Source organism: Diabrotica virgifera, chromosome 5, assembly GCF_917563875.1.
Source record: "Diabrotica virgifera virgifera chromosome 5, PGI_DIABVI_V3a".
In the NCBI taxonomy this organism is placed as follows: Eukaryota; Metazoa; Arthropoda; class Insecta; order Coleoptera; family Chrysomelidae; genus Diabrotica; species Diabrotica virgifera.
In genome coordinates, this window is record NC_065447.1 from 129,503,408 (window position 1) to 129,526,163 (window position 22,756).

The 22,756-nt window shown below is 32.9% G+C and overlaps 1 protein-coding gene across 1 annotated transcript in view; it reads right to left on the reverse strand.

Moving 5' to 3' along the window:
* The window catches only part of LOC126884387 (uncharacterized), a 48,366-nt gene extending 26,110 nt beyond the window's left edge, over nt 1-22,256 (reverse strand). Inside the window, exon 1 of the mRNA XM_050650304.1 lies at nt 21,558-22,256. Within this exon, the coding sequence (XP_050506261.1) occupies nt 21,558-22,098 (541 nt within the window). The 5' untranslated portion in view covers nt 22,099-22,256. The remainder of the gene's footprint in view (nt 1-21,557) is intronic.
* Between the last annotated feature and the right edge of the window lie 500 nt (nt 22,257-22,756).

Sequence of the window (22,756 nt, forward strand, 5' to 3'; positions counted from 1 at the left end):
TCTTCTTGGTTTGTCCTTATCTCATTTAACGAATATATCCCTTCTTCTTGTATTAATCTATTTAGTCCCACCTGTAGAGTAATTGTTTCCTTTTTTCCGGTGTCCTCATCCCGTGTTAGAGCGTCGGCTATTATGTTGTCTTTTCCTTTTATATATCGGAACTCAAAATCATACTCCTGTAATAATAGAATGCCTCTATGTATTCTATTATTTACTAATCTATTCTTCATGATATGTACTAAAGCTGCATGGTCTGTTTCGATTGTGAATTTTGCTCCCAATAAGTAAAACCTCAATTTGTTTACGCAATATAGTACACTGGCAAACTCCAATTCTGTAACACTATATTTTCTCTCATGTGTTTTAGTCACTCGAGATATAAAACATATCGGCACTTCTTGGTCGTTTTGTATTTGAGACAGAACTCCTGCAAATTTTTGTATGGACGCATCAGTTCGGAGTATAAAAGGTAAATTGTAAATGGGGTGGTATATTTTCGTTCCTTTTGCGAATTCTCGTTTTAATGTTTCGAAAGCTTCCTCCTGTTCTTCTTTCCAATTCCATTTTATTCCTTTTTTAAGCAACTTTATCAGAGGGATTTCCTTTTGGCTCAAATCGGGAATCAGTTTTTTAAAATAATTAATCGTGCCAAGAAAACCTCTCAATGTTTTCAAATTCGTTGGTCTTGGGTATTCATCTATGAGCTTGACTCTGTCTTCGGATAATCTTACTGTTTGGTGTCCAATTGAAAACCCAAATAAATGACTTCTTTTTGAAAAAATTGACATTTTTCAATGTTTAATTTCAATCCCGCTGTGTCCAATTCTTCCAGAATTATTTCTATGTGTTTCAGATGACTCTGAGTATCTTGTGAAAAAATTAATAAATCATCGATATAATGAACTATGAAATCTTCGTGGCGATTCAAAATGGTATGTAGAGCTCGGACGAGTGCAGCACAAGCACTCTGCAATCCAAACGGCACTACCTTAAACCGTTAGACAATACCATCAATAGAAAAAGCGGTGTAGTTTCTACACTTTTCAGCTAACGGTATCAACCAAAAACTGTGTTTTAAGTCAATTTTCGAAAATATGTGTGACCCGGTGATTCTTCCAAAAATGGCCTCGATGTTTAGAGGTGATTCATATTGTGATACTGTGTGCTGGTTGATATTCCTGGCATCTAAACATAATCTCAATTCTCCACTGCTTTTCTTTACTATCACAATCGGGTTAACATACGGTGAATCACATCTTTCGATGATTTGATCTTCCAACATTTTATTTATTTCTTCTTTCACCTCTTGTCGATACTTGTATGGAATCGGGTAAGTCTTTGATCGAAAATTTCCCAAGTTTTTCACCTCAAATGAATGTTCGTACTTTTTAGCCACTCTGTTTTCCTCATTGATCAAATTTTCGTAGTTTCTTAACATCGACCGCAATTCTTTTTCTTTCCCTTCTCCACATATCAATTTTCTGTCTTTTTTCTCAGATTCTTCACACAAGTTCACTGGTCTTCTTTTTCTATTTTGTTCCTGTCTTTGGATATATTTTTCGTTGCTTCGCCGTAATCTTCTCTGTACGGTTTCAATCACCTGTTGATATTCTTTTGGCTCTTGGTCTTCCCATGGCCTTATCGGCAGTACACCCTTCATGATGTATTCTGGGGTCTCTTTTGTTACTGTGCTCGGAATTGTATTTAGATACCTTTCTATTTCCGCCATTTTCCTGTCCCAGTGGCGATGTTGACCATCTGTTGCAATGCGAAGAAATTTCGTCACTTCCTGTATGAATCGTTCCGAAGGATTACTCTGTGGATGCCTGATGCTGACAAAATTTGTCTCTATTCCTCGTTCTCGAAGTTGTCCCTTGAAACGATCATTTCGGAAATACGTTGCATTGTCCAGTAGAATCTTTTTTGGTGTTCCTACTATGGCTATAAAATTGTCGATTTTTCTTAATATTTCCTGCCCCTTTGTGGTGCGGCAACTATATAATTTTACGTATTTTGAAAACACATCCACCATTACCAGAATATGTTTGTTCCTTTTAGTGGTCATAATTAGATCGCTTAACATATCTATTGCTACAATGTCTAGTTTGTTTCGGGCTTCAATATTTTTGGCAACATTTTCGTTTTTGAAATTCCGACTCTTATATTTTTGACATACATCGCACTTCTGGGTAATTTCCTTTGCAATGCGGTAATCCTGTCGGCTGATGTAATTTTCCCTAAAAACGAGCCAAACTTTTCTGCTACCGATATGCCCATTGTCCTCATGTAATTTCTTTATTATCTTTTCGGCCAATGTCTGTGTCACTAAATATAGTTCCTTTCCGTCTATTCTCTTAAAATATATGTCATTTTCTATTTCCGCTCTTCTTTTCTCTCTTTCCTCTAGGTCTTCTTGGTTTGTCCTTATCTCATTTAACGAATATATCCCTTCTTCTTGTATTAATCTATTTAGTCCCACCTGTAGAGTAATTGTTTCCTTTTTTCCGGTGTCCTCATCCCGTGTTAGAGCGTCGGCTATTATGTTGTCTTTTCCTTTTATATATCGGAACTCAAAATCATACTCCTGTAATAATAGAATGCCTCTATGTATTCTATTATTTACTAATCTATTCTTCATGATATGTACTAAAGCTGCATGGTCTGTTTCGATTGTGAATTTTGCTCCCAATAAGTAAAACCTCAATTTGTTTACGCAATATAGTACACTGGCAAACTCCAATTCTGTAACACTATATTTTCTCTCATGTGTTTTAGTCACTCGAGATATAAAACATATCGGCACTTCTTGGTCGTTTTGTATTTGAGACAGAACTCCTGCAAATTTTTGTATGGACGCATCAGTTCGGAGTATAAAAGGTAAATTGTAAATGGGGTGGTATATTTTCGTTCCTTTTGCGAATTCTCGTTTTAATGTTTCGAAAGCTTCCTCCTGTTCTTCTTTCCAATTCCATTTTATTCCTTTTTTAAGCAACTTTATCAGAGGGATTTCCTTTTGGCTCAAATCGGGAATCAGTTTTTTAAAATAATTAATCGTGCCAAGAAAACCTCTCAATGTTTTCAAATTCGTTGGTCTTGGGTATTCATCTATGAGCTTGACTCTGTCTTCGGATAATCTTACTGTTTGGTGTCCAATTGAAAACCCAAATAAATGACTTCTTTTTGAAAAAATTGACATTTTTCAATGTTTAATTTCAATCCCGCTGTGTCCAATTCTTCCAGAATTATTTCTATGTGTTTCAGATGACTCTGAGTATCTTGTGAAAAAATTAATAAATCATCGATATAATGAACTATGAAATCTTCGTGGCGATTCAAAATGGTATGTAGAGCTCGGACGAGTGCAGCACAAGCACTCTGCAATCCAAACGGCACTACCTTAAACCGGTAGACAATACCATCAATAGAAAAAGCGGTGTAGTTTCTACACTTTTCAGCTAACGGTATCAACCAAAAACTGTGTTTTAAGTCAATTTTCGAAAATATGTGTGACCCGGTGATTCTTCCAAAAATGGCCTCGATGTTTAGAGGTGATTCATATTGTGATACTGTGTGCTGGTTGATATTCCTGGCATCTAAACATAATCTCAATTCTCCACTGCTTTTCTTTACTATCACAATCGGGTTAACATACGGTGAATCACATCTTTCGATGATTTGATCTTCCAACATTTTATTTATTTCTTCTTTCACCTCTTGTCGATACTTGTATGGAATCGGGTAAGTCTTTGATCGAAAATTTCCCAAGTTTTTCACCTCAAATGAATGTTCGTACTTTTTAGCCACTCTGTTTTCCTCATTGATCAAATTTTCGTAGTTTCTTAACATCGACCGCAATTCTTTTTCTTTCCCTTCTCCACATATCAATTTTCTGTCTTTTTTCTCAGATTCTTCACACAAGTTTACCGTGCATTCTGCATCCTCGTTTGCATATACCTCCTCTTCAAATACCACTGTTTCAATCATATTCTTTTCACTTTCATTTTTTAGCTTTATTTCTTCTTCTCCTGAGCCCGTCTCTTCTTTTGAGGAATCCCAGGTTTCCTTTGTTTCTGATACTCTCAAATTTTCTTCTTCTGGGCTCAACTCTTCTTTTGAGGAGCCACAGGTTTCATTTTCTTTTATCTTTTTCTGACCTTTTCTCCTTTTTCTTCTTTGTCCTTGCTTCGCTGCCAAATTCATTTCCACTGTTTGTTCTTTACCTGATTCGTCCGTATTTTGTTTCTCATGTTCCTTGTCCTGTTCTTTTTCTTTTTCTTCTGTTAGTTTCATCGTATTATTTTTAAAATCTATCACTACATGTTTTTCTGCCAATTCGTCCACTCCTACTATCATGTCATGTGACATGTTTGGCATTATTACACATTGTAGTGCATACATATTCTTGCCCAGTCGTACCATTACTCGTATGCCTTCATTTATAGTTGCCAATGTCCGTTTGTTTGCGCCCACTAAATTTACCCTAGGTATTTTATAAATTAAATTTGTTAAGTTAACTTCTTCTATTAGTTTTCTGTTGACCAATGTTATTTCAGATCCAGTGTCTATCATAATTTTAATTGGTTTCTCGTTGATAAATCCATCCACAAATTTTAAATTAATTCCATTTTTCTTTTCGTTGTTTCCTGCCAATTTAATAAACTCCTTGGGGTGACAAAAGATTCCTGTTTGCTTTTTGGTTTTTAGTGAGCGCCGTCGTGAAAAGACGCCGGTTGCTCATCGTTGTTTATATTTTCGTCATAATGTCTCTCTCCGTCATATTCATCTGTCTGGGTATTATTTACTTCTCTTCTATTTTCTCTTGGTCTGTCGGATCTGTTTCGGTTTTCTCGATATACCTGTTCATTTTGTCTACCATTATTTCTGTTTTCTTGATTTGAGCGTGTGGTGTTTCTATTCTGGTATTCTCGATTTCTGTCCTCATTCCATTGCCTATTTCTTTGTTCATAATTTCCTCTTCCGTTGTCTCTATTTTCGTTTTCCCTTCTGGGATTAAAATCTCGTCTTGTATAGTCCCTCCTATTTTGATTTCTATCTCTGTAATCTTGTGTTTCTCGGGGCCTGTAATCTTCTCGCGACCTTCTTGATTTTCTTTCTCTTAGACGTGATTCTCTTATTTGTAGGAATTGGCATAAACTATCTATGTCTTTGTAATTTTGCAATGTGATATGGTCTTCCAGCGTTTCCTCGAAATGTCTTGCAATCAGTTCGACTAATTGTTCCGATGAGTAATTATATTGTAAATGTTTTGCATTATTGTAAATTTGCAAAGCATATGTCCTTTCTGATACACCCATCCTATCATTGTATTTCCCATTTTGCAATTCCTTGTTAATTTCCAATTGTTGGACCTTTCCCCAGAAATAATTCAAAAATTTTTGTTCAAATTGTTGCCAATTGCCGAATTCTTCTTCTTTACTATCGAACCATAGGCTTGCTTCATATTTGAGATGGTTTCTGATAGTTTCTTTTGCTGTATCGAAATTTCCGATGTGTTGTATTTTCTTTTTCAGGCTATTTATGAACGGCACTGGGTGTAATCTTCTTACATCCCCGCCAAACCTTATCTTCACGTCATCTGTGCTATGTATAACCATTTCTCTTCTTTCTCCGACATTTTGTTGCGTCCGGTTTTCGGTGACTTGTTTTTCTATTTCTGTGATTCTTTTTTCCACTTCTTCTCTGTCTACTTGAATAGCATTTTCCAACTTATTTTCCAAATTTTCTAGTTCCTTTTTCTGGCCATTCGTTAACTCCTTTATTTTATCTTGAATTTTCATTTCATACTTTTCTATGCGTTCCTCCATTTTCTTGTTGTTCTCTTCTATGGCTTGTTTTGTTTCCTTCTGATTTTCTTGCATTATTATTTTTGTTTCATCCATTTTTTGATCCAATTTTTGTTGTGTTTCATCCATTTTTCGTTGTGTTTCCTCCATTTTTTGATCCACTTTATCCATTTTCTTTGATGTTTCTTCCTGATTTTTCTCCATTGTTTGTTTTGTTTCTCTTTGATTGTCATCCAGTTTTTGTTGTGTTTCATCCATTTTCTGTTCCATTCTTTGTGACTGGAGTTGCATCATTTGTAATAATTTATCTATTCCTGATAATTCTTGCTGTTCTGATGCCATGATTGTCTTGTCTAAAATATCTTCTTGGTCTGAATTATTCTCTTGATTTGAATGTTCTTTTTGTTTTTTGTTGTCTTTGCTTTGGCTTCTTGTCACAGACATTTGTTTTCAAGAAGTACTGTCCCCGCCAAATATGAAATTTTACTAGTATGTTACCAAGACGACTTTTTCTCACCCAAATATTATAACTTGTCAATAAATATATCAAATGTAAATATCGTAAAATAAAATATTAAATCAGTTATGTAACATTTGTACCTAAAGAGATCTAAAATTTTATGTTATCAAATGTAAGTATCTCACTTTTTACCACAGGCATATAAATTTTCAAATACCGGCTTTACTCTTTCTATCCTTCAAATTTGCCACTAGAAATACTTTACAATGCTTTCCACGTTGGACGACAGTTGATGTGATCTTGATTATTGATATGAGATAATATTCTTATATGTCACTTAATTTAATCAATGTATTAATACTAATCTAATTAATTAACCAGATCACATATCAATATGTTTTCAATCTCAGGGCGAATTATAAATTAATTACTTACTTTCGTGGCTTCTAAATATTTCTTAATGGTTCCTAATCGGGATAGAAAAGAAAAGAGTAAAAAAAATACACATATGGGTTACAATTATAATCAAAATATTTTTTATTTTATTTAAAAGGCAATCAATGCTTAATATTTGCTATTTCTTATTATTCTTAAACATAACATTTACAAATGGGAATCTTATTTCCTTTTGGTTTTCAATTGAAAGTTTTTATTAACATTTAACTATTAGGAGTTATTAGGAACAACTCTATTTAAGTTTGATGAAGCTTTTCTGATATTATTGATTATGTTATTCAATTTTTTATGTGGAATTTAATACGAAAAACCCATACATTCATGTCCAAACAAATGAGACTGACCTTTTCCTGGTGAACTGAAAATGTCCTCACACAAGACCCGCTTCCTGCTATCCTTGGCTGCGATCAAACCTCGTCCTGGCTTCCAGTAATGTTCTCCTTTGAAAAACTAGCTCGTATAGCTCTCGTTCCTGCGTCTGTCGTGATGCTGTGTTCTACCTTTCTCGAAACTGCTATCAGCTACCGGGACACTCTTGGCTCAAGGAGGTTCTTTTACTCTCGACCTGGCCTACTTCTCGTTCCACGATAGATACTCCACACTCACGGAACTACATCGGCTTTCTCACTCTCCGTACACTACCGTCTACTACTCGACTTCACTTCTCGACAGCTCAAAACTTTCTGATCTCACTTTCTCATCCATTCCCCTACTTTCTAAATATCCCTTCCAGATTCACAAATCAATCTTCCACCACCAACTGTCATTCGTAATATTCCTCAAAACCAATTTTTAATCTTTCTAAATATGCTTAATGGATTTCAAAAGAAAATATTTAATTCCCATTCTAAAATACTTTCTAACTATTTACAAATTTTAATGACCTATTCTCTCTTTCAAATGAGTCTTATTTAGCATAGGCTAATGATCGAAACCTTCCGCGAAAAACGATAATGAACTATCATCTATTTCACTGAGTTTTATTTAGCATAGGCTAATGATCGACCTTCCGAGAAGAACGATAATGGTACGCGTCATTCACTTTGTTTATCTAAGCACATTGTTCCGAGTTTCGTACGCTTATTCTAATCACTTCTTAAAATTAAATATAACAATTTGTTGTATACAGGTTGTTCTAAATTTATATGCCCGAGGTTGAGAAAATTAAAAATATTTTATATTAAAGTGAATTTTGTTTATAATTATCAAAATTTAATTTTCATATCAAATAGAAATATAACAATATATATATATATATATATATATATATATATATATATATATATATATAGTCTTTTAAGTCCCTTTTACTTTTCAGTGTCGGGACTAATGTCTATTCACGTGTGCACAAACTTTGACCATTGTTTTCTATCCTGCGCTAGTCTGCTTGCTTCTGCTACGGTTTTCCCTTTCTTTTGGATAATCTTCGCAATGGTTGTATCCCAGTTTTCTGATGGTCTTCCTCTGTTTCTTTTTTTCTGAATTCTTGCTTCCCATACTTTCCTTACTGGTATGTTTCTTCTCATTCTTTTCATGTGGCCCCACCAACTCAGCTGTTTTTCTTCGATGTATTCTAGGAGTGGTTTAGTTTTGAGCTCCGCTCGTATATCTATATTTCTTAGTCTGTCTCTTTTTGATACTCCTTTTACTCGTCTTAGGTATTTCATTTCCAGTGCCTGGATCTTACTCTTCATACTTCTTGTTAATACCCAAGACTCGCACCCGTATGGAAGTACTGGTCTGTATATCGTGTTGAAGACAGTTATTTTGGTTTTTCTGGATATTTCTTTTTTGTTTAAAAATTTGTTGTTAATTGCGTGGAATATTTTAGACGTTTTGTTAATCCTTTCTTCTATATCTTTGTGTTGTTTTCCGTTGTTTTCCACTGTTACTCCCAGGTATTGAAAGTAGTTTACCTGTTCTATTGTTTCTCCATTGATTTGTATGTTTAATACGGGTTGTTCTTGTGCTACTACCATAATCTTTGTTTTGCGTGTGTTTATTTTCATCCCATGCCTATTTAATACCTCATTCCATGTTTGTAGATTATTTCTTAGATCTTCCTCTTTATCTGCCATGACAATTACATCATCAGCAAATGCACATTCTGATATTCCTATTCTTTCTAGGTTTCGGTAACCTACATGTAGCTTTTTTAATTGTGGTATACATTCTTTGATTATTTCGTCCATGAAGATGTTAAAGAGTGTAGGGCTCATGACTCCTCCTTGTCTTAAGCCTTCAGATGTTTTAAATTGTTGCGATTTCATATTTTTATGCATTATGTAATTCGTGTTTCTTTTATATAGACTTTTGATAACTTCTATTAGTTTTCTATCAACTCCTCTTCTAATTAGACTGTTCCATATTGTTTCTCTTTTCGCTCTGTCGAATGCTTTTTCTAGGTCGATGAAGGCCATGTACGCTTTGGTTTTAGTCAGTAGTGTTTTTTCTGTTATTTGCTTCACTGTGAATATGTGATCTTGCACCCCTCGTCCTTTCCGGAAACCACTCTGGGCTTCTTCTAGTGTCGTTTCTATTATATTCTTCATCTTTTGTTCTAATACTGTTTCATATACTTTCAGTGCCGTACATAATAGTGTAATTCCTCTATAATTGTTACATTCTTTGATATCTCCTTTCTTATGTATGGGCGTATTACTCCCATCTCCCAGTCCGACGGTATTTCTTCTTTCTTCCATGCCTCATTGCATATTTCTCTGAGCAATTTCCTACCTTCCAGTCCCATATACTTCAGCATTTCTGGTGTTATTCTATCATGTCCAGGAGATTTCCCATTTTTAAGTTTCTTTATTGCTGTTTCTATTTCTTCGTTTGTTATTTCATCTGTGTTTTCTTCCTGTTCTGTTCTTTCTTCATTTTCTTCGTTGTTCTCTTCTCTGTTTACTTCATTGCTAGTTAGTAGTTCTTGAAAGTGTTGCTTCCATCGTTCCATTATTTCTTGATCGTCTGTTATTATTGTTCCATCTGTGTTTTTTATTCTTGTATCTCTTGTTGGTTTGTCTATTCTTATATTTTTCATTGTTTGATAGAAAAGTTTCTGATTTTCTTTACTGTTGTATTCCATCTGTTGTCCGAATTGTATCCAGGTCTTTTCTTTTTCTATTTTTATCATGTCTCTTACTTTCTTTCTTTCTTCTTTGCATCTATCGTAATTTTCCTCGGTTTTGTTCCCTAAGTACTTTTCCCACATTTTCTTCTTCATTTTTACATGGTTTTTGATTTCATCATTCCACCAGCTCGTTTGTTTAGTTTTGTTGTTTTTCCTGTACACCCCACACGCTTCTTTTGCCGTTTCAATTAATATATCTTTGAGTAGTTTCCATTTTTGTTCCAAATTGCTTACCTGTATTGATCTCATCAAGTTTGTTATTTTTAAGTTTGTCAGTTCTTCGTATTTTTGAGCTATTTGTTTGTCTCTAAGCTTATAGTTTTTAATTGTTTCGAACTCAATCTTTTTTCTATTTTCTGCTGCTCTAGTTTGGGGTTCTATCCTATGTTTTATTTTAGCTTCTAATAAGTAGTGGTCACTGCTTATTTCCGGTCCTCTTCTAACTCTTATGTCTTGGAGTGCCCTTCTATTATTGCGTTCTATCAGTATATAGTCGATTATTGATTTTTCCGTTTCTCTTGGTCCTTGTCTTGTAAATTTATGAATATTTTTGTGCTCATAATGTGTGTTTGTTACTATTAGGCTATTTAATTCACAAAATTCTATTAATCTTCTTCCATTGTTATTTCTCACCTCCTCTTTATCACCTCTATATCTTTGGTTCCTACTCTACCATTAAAATCTCCAATAATAAATATATTTCCTTTACTGTTTTCTACGGCTATGTTGAGGTCTTCCCAGAATTTGTCCTTTATTTCCTTTTTCTCATTTTCATCTGGGCCATACACCGTGATTATGGTTAGGTTTTCTTCCCCTTCATCCTTCATCTCTACTGTAAGTATTCTTTCTGTCCAACTTTCCCATGTTTGTATGTGCTTTATTCTGTCTTTATGTATTACACATCCCACTCCCGCTGCTGCTCTTTTTTCGTTTGGCACACCGCTGTATATGAGAATATGTCCACCTTCCAAATACATTTCTCCATTGCCTTTCTTTTTGGTTTCTGTTATTCCTAGTATTTCTATTCTGTTTCTATCAAACTCATAGCTTAATTCTGCCTCTTTTCCATTTAGTCCTCTCACATTCCACGTTGCTAGTCTCCAAATTATTTGTTTATTACCATTACCATTTTCATTTCCTGTTCTTTGCCTCGTCGTTTCCGTTGATGTCTTGCCATCTCTTTTCCATGTGGTTATTGTAGCCAGTTTTTTGTTTGCGTGTTATTGCTTCTTTGTTCTTGTATCAATTCATTATTTTTTGTACTCCATATCCATTTTTCTCCATTGATTATTAATTTTTGATATCATATTTTTACTTTCTTGTTTTCTTCTCTCTTTTTTTCTGCAATTATTTTGAGTTTATTTTGGATTGCTCTTTCTTTTACAGTCAGATCATTATTTATATAAACCTGTTTGTGTTCTCCTCTCATTAGTAGTGTTTTATTTTTCATTATTTCCAATTTTTTTGGGAAGTTATCTACTTTGACCAAGTATGTTTTGTTCTTGATTTTTCTTACTTTTGCATTATTTATTGCAACTTTTAATTCCTTATCGACGAAGTTTTTGACATAGTCTTCTATTTCTTTTTCGTTAATATTTGGTATATCCAATCCGTTTATGATTATATTGTTTTTCCTGTTTTCCCTATCATTCGTTTCCATTCTATTTTCTACTTCCTCTATGTAGTTCATTTTAGCTCGTATTTCCTTTATTTCGTTTTTCATCTGCAAATTTTCTTCTATTAGTCTTTTTATTTCATCCTTATACATCTGATTCATTTCTTTCACTTCTCTGATTAGATCTCTTGTTTCTTTCATCATTTCCTCTCCATTTTCGGCGATCAGTTCCTTTATGAATTCTTTAATTTCTATTATTTGTTCTTTTTGAAAACTCATATTTAATTGATAATGCTTAATGATATTGAAAATAATTTACTATTGCTGAGTTTGTGTTGCATACGCTATCGGCGTACTTCACTCTTTTTTTGTAAGTATTATGTGTTGCCTACTCTATCGGCGTAATATATGTAACTGTGTAATAATGTGTTCTGTGGTTACCGTTCAGTTTGTTTGCTCTATGCACACCAGGCTTAAGACATTTGACACACCTCAAAAGTGCGGATGTCAAAATATCTATTCCGTGTGCAAGTTTCAAGGTTATTTCTATTTTTGTTAGGTTTGTTCCAACACGACCGAGAACCGTCACGAAACGGTAACGCTCCTGCGCAGTAAAGAAAATCCGTTCCAACAAAAATATGATCGTCATCGGATCGTCCTTCCCACTGTTCCAACAAGAATTGTGATCTTTCGGTGACGGTTTCGTGATGATCATTTCAGCAATCGGGCAAGTGCATAATGTGCTGGTTGGACTGACTTGAGCACTAGGATTTAATTCTTTAAATTTTTTGAACCTTTGATCGACTAAAAGCACACAAGCTGTCACCAATAAAAATGACAAATATATGATTACCGTCATGGGACGATAACTGGGCGATACAATTACGAACATGCGCACAAAAAACGGTACAAGTAGTTTCGTGACGGTTTCTGGGCCGTCCAAAAGTTCATGTTGGAACAAACCTATTATAAACGATTTTGACTTACTAAATCTTGTTTTTGGCTTCGTATTTCACTCACATTCACTGCTAAGTGTGCCAATTTTCCAATGGTCACAATTTCGCAATTTTCTACTTGTAAGTTTCCGTTATTTCGAAGTTTTCTTACAGAGCGGATTTATCACGTGTTTACTATCACCAGTGGCGTAACCTTCAGTCGTGGATAATAATGAAAAATTTTAATTTTAAATAAAGTACAAACAAGTTAGACAACTCAATACAAAAAATTTGATCAAACTAGAGTGATAGTGAGAGCACAGATTATTAGAATTTCAAAAAAACTGCAATTGTGACGTCACTTTGACGTACTTCCTCAAGTACGTCAAGTTTGCTCAAACTGTTTGATCAAATTATTTGATGGTGAGACGCGGCCTTAAGAAATTCTATGGACATTTGAGTGTAAATTACAGCGGGGCCCTGATTCTAATTCATTTCGACAGTCGCAATTTCATTTCGACACCGCCATGACAGCCGCAGAATATAGCGATTCTTATTCATTTCGATATTAGTTACAACTGGGGATATTAACCTTATCATGTTGAGACTGCTCAGAATTTGGGTTGGCGCTCCCGTTTATTGGAACTTGTTGATAGTCTGGGAAAATTATCGAAAAAATGCCATTTTTGGGAAAAATTATTTACCAGCTATTTTATTGCTAAAATCGAATCTTAAGATTGCATATACAGTGCGTCCATAAAGTAACGCATAAATTCATTATTTCGTAAACCAGCGACATTAATGAAAAATCCTGAAACGGGTCGATTTTTATTTTTAGATTCAGATTTTTTGGCATATATATCATACTAGTGACGTCATCCATCTGGGCGCGATGACGTAATCGATGATTTTTTTAAATGAGAATGGTCATGTGATAGCTCATTTGAAAGGGTATTCAATTCTCTATTCACTAATATAAACATTTACCTAATTATTTATACAAGGTGTTCAAAAAACATTTTTTTAATTAAAATAATTGAAACAAAAAGAAGAATGTACGTAATTTATTTAATTCAAAATACGTTTTACTGTTGTCAGAAAACAGGAAAAAAATGTTTATTTGAGAAATAAATATTGTTTTTTGCTTAAATTCAATGTTAAAGCTGCCACCCACCTGTCGCTTGGCAGTTTGAACATTTCGTTTAAGCGAAAATCAATGTTTATTTGTCAAATAAAATTTTTTTCTGTTTACTGACAGTAGTAAAATGTATTTTGAATTAAATAATTACATTATATTCTTCTTTTTGTCTCACTTATTTTAATTAAAAAATGTTTTTTGAACACACTGTATAAATAATTATGTTAATGTTTATATTCTTGGATAGAGAATTGAATACCCTTTTAAATGAGCTATCATATGACCCCTATTCTCATTTAAAAAAAATCATCGATTACGTCATCACGCCCAGATGGATGACTTCACTAGTATGATATATATGCCAAAAAACCGTAATTTAAAAATAAAAATCGACGTGTTTCGGGAATTTTCCTTAAAGTAACCAGTTTACGAAATAACGAATTTATGCGTTACTTTATTAGTAATATGGGGTATGACAAGTCCGCAGAAAGTGTGTTATTTTATTTATAAACAAATTAGCACTTCTAAATCTTCTTTATTTTTCAATTAGTGGTCTGTAACTCCTAAAATTTTTCCTTTGAGCCAAAAACACTCAAATAAAAATTCACCGTAATTTAGTTCTGCACAAAGTTATTTTTTTTTCCGATTTCCTTCAACAAAAATTTTACTCAGAAAATCCGAGTTTTCTCAAAAAATCTGCAATTTTCAATTAAAATTTTAGGGAAGTACCTAATTATTTATCAATAATTAAATAATTAATGACATGAAAGATTTATTATAGTAGATTATACAGAGGGGCTAAATTATGGAATAAATTCATTTCTTTAAAACGGACGATTTTGGAGCAAAATCCCGAAAGAGGTCGATTTTTATTTTTAAATTACAATTTTTTGGCATATATTTCTTACTAGTGACGTCATCCATCTGAGCGTGATGACGTAATCGATAATTTTGTTAATGGGAATAGGGGTCGTGTGGTAGGTCATTTGAAAGGGCGTTCAATTCTCTATTCAGTAATATAAACATTATTATCATTAGGTATTTATACAGGGTTGCAAAAAAAATTTTTTAAATTTTAATTTATTTAACTCAAAATACATTGTACTGCTGTCAGAAAATAGAAGAAAAGGTTTATTTCATAAATAAGCATTTCTTTTCGCTTAAATTAAATCACAAACAGCCTCCCTCCTACCTATTGGCAGTTTGAACATTTAATTTAAGCTAAAAGCAATGTTTATTTGCAAAATAAACATTTTTTTCTATTTTCTGACAGCAATAGAATGTATTTTGAGTTAAATAAATTACATGCATTCTTCTTCTTGCGTCAATTAATTTAATTCAAAAATTTTTTTGGCCTCCCTGTATAAATAATGATATTAATGTTTATAATACTGAATAGAGAATTGAACGCCTTTGTAAATGAGCTACAACACGAACCCCTATTCCTATTTAAAAAAAATAATCGATTACGTCATCACGCTCGGATGGATGACGTCACTAGTTTGAAATATATGCCAAGAAATTTAATTTAAAAATAAAAATCGACCTGTTTCGGGATTTTTCTCTAAAATCGTAAAAAATTTTAGAGAAAATGAATTTATTCCATAATTTAGCCCCCCTCTGTATATCAGGAGACCGGCGACAATCTAACCAATAGTTTAGCAATAATTAAAATGTTAATTAAAAAATTTCGGTCGAAATAATAACCAGAAAGATTATGATACATCAGAATAACTATGATTTTCGTATAAAAAAGCACTATACCTATTCAACGTTCCTTACAGGATTGAAATTGGACCATTTGAGCGGTCTCAGGAATGTTATAAAGAAACAATTTTTTGGCTTATAAACAAATAGAACCCCTCAGAAAATATTAGATTTAATTAAATTAAGTTAACGCTGTTGAAAAGGGCACGGCTTCTGTGTCCTTTTCGAAGAAAAACAAATTGAATTGCGAGGAGTGATTCCAGGTATAACCGGTCAAATCTGACCGGCATTTGTGACAGAGTTATAAACAACAGGATTTTAATCTTTGAACCATTAGATACCTTTTAATTCCGGTCCTCTTTGTACATACAAATTTTCATATCTTCAAGACACTTATAACAAAAAAGATTTATGTCACTGTCACCAAATTATTTAATTATTGATAAATAATTACTTCCCTCAAATTTTAGTTGAAAATTAAAGATTTTGTTTGGAAAACCCGAATTTTCCGAGGAAAATTTCCGTCGAAGGAAATTGGAATAAATTATCAATGTGCAGAATTACTGTCAATTTTTATGTGAGTGTTTTGGTTTAAAGTTAAAATTTTCGGAGTTATAGAGCAATAATAAAAAAAGATTTCGGAGCGCTAATTTGTTTATAAACAAAATAGCACACTTTCTGTGGACCTTGCACAGCTATATTACTAATATAGGAAGTCTTAAGATTTGATTTCAGCATGTCCAGCAATAAAATAGCTGGTAATTAATTTTTCTTGTTTTTTACTAATTTTCCCAGATTATTACCTTACATCTTTCATTGAGTTGATGATTCATGTTGTGGACATTCTCAATTATTATATTTCTAATTTAATACTATTCTATCTAATTCCTCAAAACAAGCAAATTTCAATTAAACCCAGCTATATTATAATACCTTTTGCTTTAGTTTTCCTTGCAAGAAATAAACAAAACACATCTAAACTAAACCTAACCTCGCTTTTGGCCAATCATTCATCTCCGTGTCAAATAATTTCGACAGTCGAAATTATAATATCAACACCCTTTTTAAAGTCGCTATTAATTTCGATAGTCGCTATTTCATGACGTCACTTCGTTAGTTCAACTAAAATCCACAAGGCTCGCACAATCGCATTTCAACCGTCGCCATATTGAAAGCGACTTGTTTAGTGTCGAAATTTGGGCCCTGATTCTAAATCAAATTTCGACATTTCGACCAAAAACAAGTCGCTTTCAATATGGCGACTGTCGAAATTATTTGACACGGAGATGAATGAATGGCCAAAAGCGAGGTTAGGTTTAGTTTAGATGTGTTTTGTTTATTTCTTGCAAGGAAAACTAAATCAACAGGTATTATAATATAGCTGGGTTTAATTGAAATTTGCTTGTTTTGAGGAATTAGATAGAATAGTATTAAATTAGAAATATAATAATTGAGAATGTCCACAACATGAATCATCAACTCAATGAAAGATGTGAGGTAATAATCTGGGAAAATTAGTAAAGAACAAGGAAAATTAATTACCAGCTATTTTATTGCTGGACATGCTGAAATCAAATCTTAAGATTTCCTATATTAGTAATATAGCTGTGCAAAGTCCACAGAAAGTGTGCTATTTTGTTTATAAACAAATTAGCACTCCGAAATCTTTTTTTTTTATTATTGCTCTATAACTCCGAAAATTTTAACTTTAAACCAAAACACTCACATAAAAATTGACAGTAATTTAATTCTGCACATTGATAATTTATTCCAATTTCCTTCGACGGAAATTTTCTTCGGAAAATTCGGGTTTTCCAAACAAAATCTTTAATTTTCAACTAAAATTTGAGGGAAGTAATTATTTATCAATAATTAAATAATTTGGTGACAGTGACATAAATCTTTTTTGTTATGAGTGTCTTGAAGATATGAAAATTTGTATGTACAAAGAGGACCGGAATTAAAAGGTATCTAATGGTTCAAAGATTAAAATCCTGTTGTTTATAACTCTGTCGCAAATGCCGGTCAAATTTGACCGGTTATACCTGGAATCACTCCTCGCAATTCAATTTGTTTTTCTTCGAAAAGGACACAGAAGCCGTGCTCTTTTCAACAGCGTTAACTTAATTTAATTTAACCTAATATTTTCTGAGGGGTTCTATTTGTTTATAAGCCAAAAAATTGTTTCTTTATAACATTCCTGAGACCGCTCAAATGGTCCAATTTCAATCCTGTAAGGTACGTTGAATAGGTATAGTGCTTTTTTATATGAAAATCATAGTTATTCTGGTGTATCATAATCTTTCTGGTTATTATTTCGACCGAAATTTTTTAATTAACATTTTAATTATTGCTAAACTATTGGTTAGATTGTCGCCGGTCTCCTGATATACAGAGAGGGGCTAAATTTTTTGGAGAAGGAAGCTTGCCGAGTACTTATTAATTAGGTATATTTACTGGGAGACATAATTCATATGCAACGCTTCGTGACGACCATTTTATTAGACTACTTCAACTGTCAATATTGCCAAACTGATTTACATATACTTGGGGATCAGGATAGCTAACATTTCAATACCCCCTCTCAATTTATACAACATTTACATAAATAGTAAATTTGGATGAATTGTCGACTAAACAACAATCTTGACTCTAACCAAGTCTTGACAAAAATTGAACTAAATGAAATCATAAAAACATACTTATACTAGTGATGTAACGAATATTCGTATTCGCATTCGCATTCGCGAATATTCGCATGTTTTTGCATATTCGCATTCGCATCCGCATTCGCGAAATTTGTGCGAATGTTTTGCGAATATGAAAACCAGAAAAAAAATAATTTTAAGACAATATTAGGTTAATAAAATCAAAATTTATTCACTTCTCATCTTTTTTTATTAAGAAAAGGTAACTTAACCTCAAACATGCAGCTACTCTCAAATGGAAATATGCAAGACACAACAGCAGACAAAGAGACGGAAGATGGAATAAAGCGATAACTCACTGGAGATCTTGGGACTACAAAAGAGGAAGGGGTAGACCACAGACGAGATGGTCAGATGACCTAAAAAGATACGCAGGGACCAGATCGACAGCATTAACACTGAACCAAGAAGAGTGGAAAAATAAGGGGGAGGCCTACGTTCAACTTTGGACAAATGAAGGGCAATAGATAGATAGAACTTAACCTTGTGTAATCACATTATCAGCCTTCACTTTTTTTATTATTTGGTATTATGTAATAAAACTTAAGATTCAGATTAAGTTACACTAAATATCGACTAACTTTTCATTATAAATTTAGAAAACATTACAAAATAGAAAAAATTAAAAAAAACTGAATATTCGCATTCGCATCCGCATTCGCGAATGTCGGTAGCAGATATTCGCATTCGCATTCGTATTCGCGAATGTTCAAAAAATGACATTCGTTACATCACTAACTTATACATCCTACATTACTCAGGTTACAACTCATACATATATAGAAAAATATTCAAAAAAAATAACTTTCATTAACTCAAAAAATATTAACATGAGAATATGATAAAAAATAAAAAAAGCAAATAGATAATTCACATGAGTTGTGCCTAAAGTATAAAAGTACTAATCTATAAAAACTTTCAACATTCTTGAATTTTGATCAAAGTTCTGAGACGTGAGAATATTTCATTTGAAGGAGCTTTAGTGAAAATATCAGCACAGTTTGATTTTGTATTTATGTACTGTAAAGTTTTTTGTGAACAATAACTCACAACATGTAACAGTCGATGAAATATATTCGGCCTCAGTACTGCTCAATGAAACAGTGCTCTGTTTCCTTGAATACCATGAAACTGGATTGTCTAGAAAATATACTATACCTCCTGACATGCTTTTTCTATCATTTACATTTGCTGCCCAATCTGAGTCTGAATATGCAAATATTAAAGGTTTTCTTTTTATATTTTTACTGTATATAAGACAGAAATTAATTGTATTTTTTTAAATATCTAATAATACGTTTAGCAGCTTTCCATAATATATCATCACGACAATCGAGAAATTGACTCAAATAAGAGATTGAAAACATTATGTCAGGGCGACTACCCAATGCAATATATATTAAGCTTCCAATTAATTGCCTATAAGGCACATTGACAGAGATTTGATTATTAGCATTAGTTTTGTCAACCTGAAAACCTGTTTCCATTGGTGTTTTGCTAACATTGCAATTCGTCATATTAAATTTCTCAATTATCTTATTGATTAAGGGTTTTTGAGAAATATACATTTTTACATCATTTTTATTTACAGAATATTCAAAATCAATACCCAAAAAGTTGTTTACACAACCAAGATTTTTTGCGTTAAACTCACTTTTTAAACTTTCAATAATTTTTTGAATCGAATCGCTATCTTCACCGCACAATAGGATATCATCGACCCATATACACATACACACATTTTTCTTTGTATAAACGCAACAGTCACTTTCCGCACTTTTAAAACCAATTTTGATTGCCCATTTGTTGAATCGTTGGTTCCAGCATTTGGGTGATTCTTTTAGTCCATGTAAAGCCTTTTGTAGTTTGAGAACTTTGCTTTGTCGTTTATAACCCTTAGGACAATGAATATAAACATCATGTTGTAGCACTCCGTTGATGAACGCTGAAGGAATGTCTAATTGGTATACCTTCCAGTCGTTATTGAGAGCCAGTGATAATAAAATTCTTACACTTGCCATCTTAGCTACCGGTGAATATATATCTAAAAACACTTCTTCTTCATAACCCTTGGCGACTAAGCGAGCTTTTTTCGTGCCATCACTTTTTGTTTTAAATACCCATTTTGTATTTATGATTTGTTGATCATGAGGTATTTTTGTGGCTTCACTCCACGTGTTCATTTTTTCAAGACATTCTAGTTCTGTTTCTATTGCCTGCTTCCATTCATCCTCCTCTACTGCTTCTTCATAAGTTACTGGTGTTGATGTAACTAAGCAATATGCATAATAAAGTTCATAGTCTTTGAACTTGGAAGGTTGTTTTATTTCTCTATTGGAGGAAGTAATTTTGGTATTTTGTAAATTTACTGGTTCTTCATCTTGTGAATTAATTTCAGTAGTGTTTCTTAATGTTTGGACTGTACTTTCTTCATAATTTGTTTCAAATGTTTCCAATTCATTTTGGCTTGGTAAAATTTCCTCAACATTTTGATTATTCGACGATATTTCTGGAGAATATTTATACTGTGTTTCATCGAAAACAACATCTCTTGAAATTTTGATTTGCTTGGTCAGTGGATTCCAAATTCTATAACCAGCACCACTGTATCCAACCATTACACCTTTACTTGCTCTTGGTTCTAATTTACTTTGCTTTGGTAGGTTGTAGTACCATACTTTTGAACCAAAAATTCTAAGTTTAGACAAGTCAAGTCTGCCTAAGTATATTTCTGCTGGTACTTGTAATTCAATTGCTCGTGATGGAGTTCGATTAAGCTGATAAACAGCTGTTCTAACTGCTTCTCCCCACAAACTCTTTGGAAGATTTGTTTCTACAAACATTGCTCTTACTTTGTCTAAAATAGTACGATTAAGTCGTTCGGCTATACTATTCTGCTGAGGTGTGTACCCTGCAGTAAATTCTTGTACTATACCATGTTGTATACAATAGTTTTTAAAATATTTAGAAGACATCTCTCCACCTTTATCCATTCTTATTCTAGATACTCTCCTGCCTTCTGCAGCTAATTTTTCAATATGATTAATAAGATGTGATTCGCTTTCGCTTTTTCTTGTCATTAAATATACAACACTAAAATGTGAGAAATCATCAATAATTGATAAGTAATACTTTTCACCAGAAAATGTGGGATCTTTGGATGGTCCCCAAGTATCAACATGTAAAAGTTCCCCAACTCTAGAGGATTTTTTGTATATAACTTCTTTAAAAGGTTGCCTTGTGGCTTTTCCTTGTTGACACGAGTCACATAGTTTATCTGAATAGGGAAGTCCCAACAATTGTAGTCCCCTTCTATTTACGTGTCCTAAACGTAAATGCCATAAGTCTTTATCGCTATGCTTTGCTACTAAACTAGATTGAAAATTATTTAATTGAAAATTTGCAGCAAATAAGTTACTCTTATGTTTATAGCAAATAAGTTTAAAGTTCTTTTTTCTTATTTCAGCCTTATTTTCTTTAAATACTACTGTGAAACCTAAACTGTTTAGTTTACTGACTGATAATAAATTATATTCTAGTTCATTTAAAATGAGAACATCAATGTTAATAGGAGTTTCATTGTAATAAACTTTTAATTTACCTTTTGTAGGAGCCGTCATCACTCTTCCATCTGCTATTTTAATGCCAACAGGCTCAATTTCAATAATATTACTTATAAATTGTTTATATTTATTGCTGCACATATTCTGTGATGCTCCAGAATCTATTATAAACGAAATTTGGCTGTCATCATTCTTGAGATTTTCAGCTGGTAGGGCTGTGATAAAACTTACTTCGTCTTCGGCTACATGGATATTCTGTTTACCTTGTGTATCATTATTGGCTCTTCTGCCACGGGAATAGTTATTTCCTCGAAAAAATCTCCCTCGATTATTGTTACCTCTATAATTATTATTGTTTTTTCTGAAACAATTGGACACTAGATGGCCTTCAAGTCCACAAAATGAGCATCGGGGTTTTTTATTGTATTGCTTCGCATAAAAAGAGGATTCTTCACTTTCTTGTACATTATTTTTCAGCTTCAATTCTGCATCTAATAATTTTGCTTTAACGAAATCAACAGATAGTTTATCATTTGAAGTTTCTAGGACAGTAATAACAGTGTCAAACGTATCTGTCATTGTCAACAAAAGGTGACATACCTTGTCATCTTCTTCGATTGTAGTTCCAGTCGATTCAAGCTCTCGGATTAAAGAATCGAATTCAACGAAAAATTTTTGTAAATCGATACCTTGTTTATATTTCAACGTTAACAACTTTTTCCGCACATATAAACGAGAAAGAATAGAGAGATATCGCAAATGCATTTTTATCGCACGCTAATAGCGGAATACGCTATTTTGACATGTACGCAAGCGCAGAATGAATGTTACGCTAATACCGGATAGCGTGTCCCGCTATTTAGGTTGAAATAAGGGACGGTAATAACGTTAACGCTAATTTGACATTTGGGATGAAACATAAAAATAATGTATAGAATACAAATTTTATAAACTAAATACTGTGAATCATCTTATGTTGAGAAATACGTGCATTTTTATTTTGTCTACAATAGACTACTTTTTGTGGTTAGGATATTATTTATTCAGATATTTTATATTATTTTTATACTAACTATTTATATTTATTGTTGGTTAAATCATTAAAATTAAAATGCATGTCAACCAGCTCAATATCCAAATTCATTTTTCAAAAACAAACAATTACAGTATTCCTCAAAATTAATTTCTAGGTTACATTGTAATACCAAACGTCGGTTGTCATAATAACGTTAAGCCC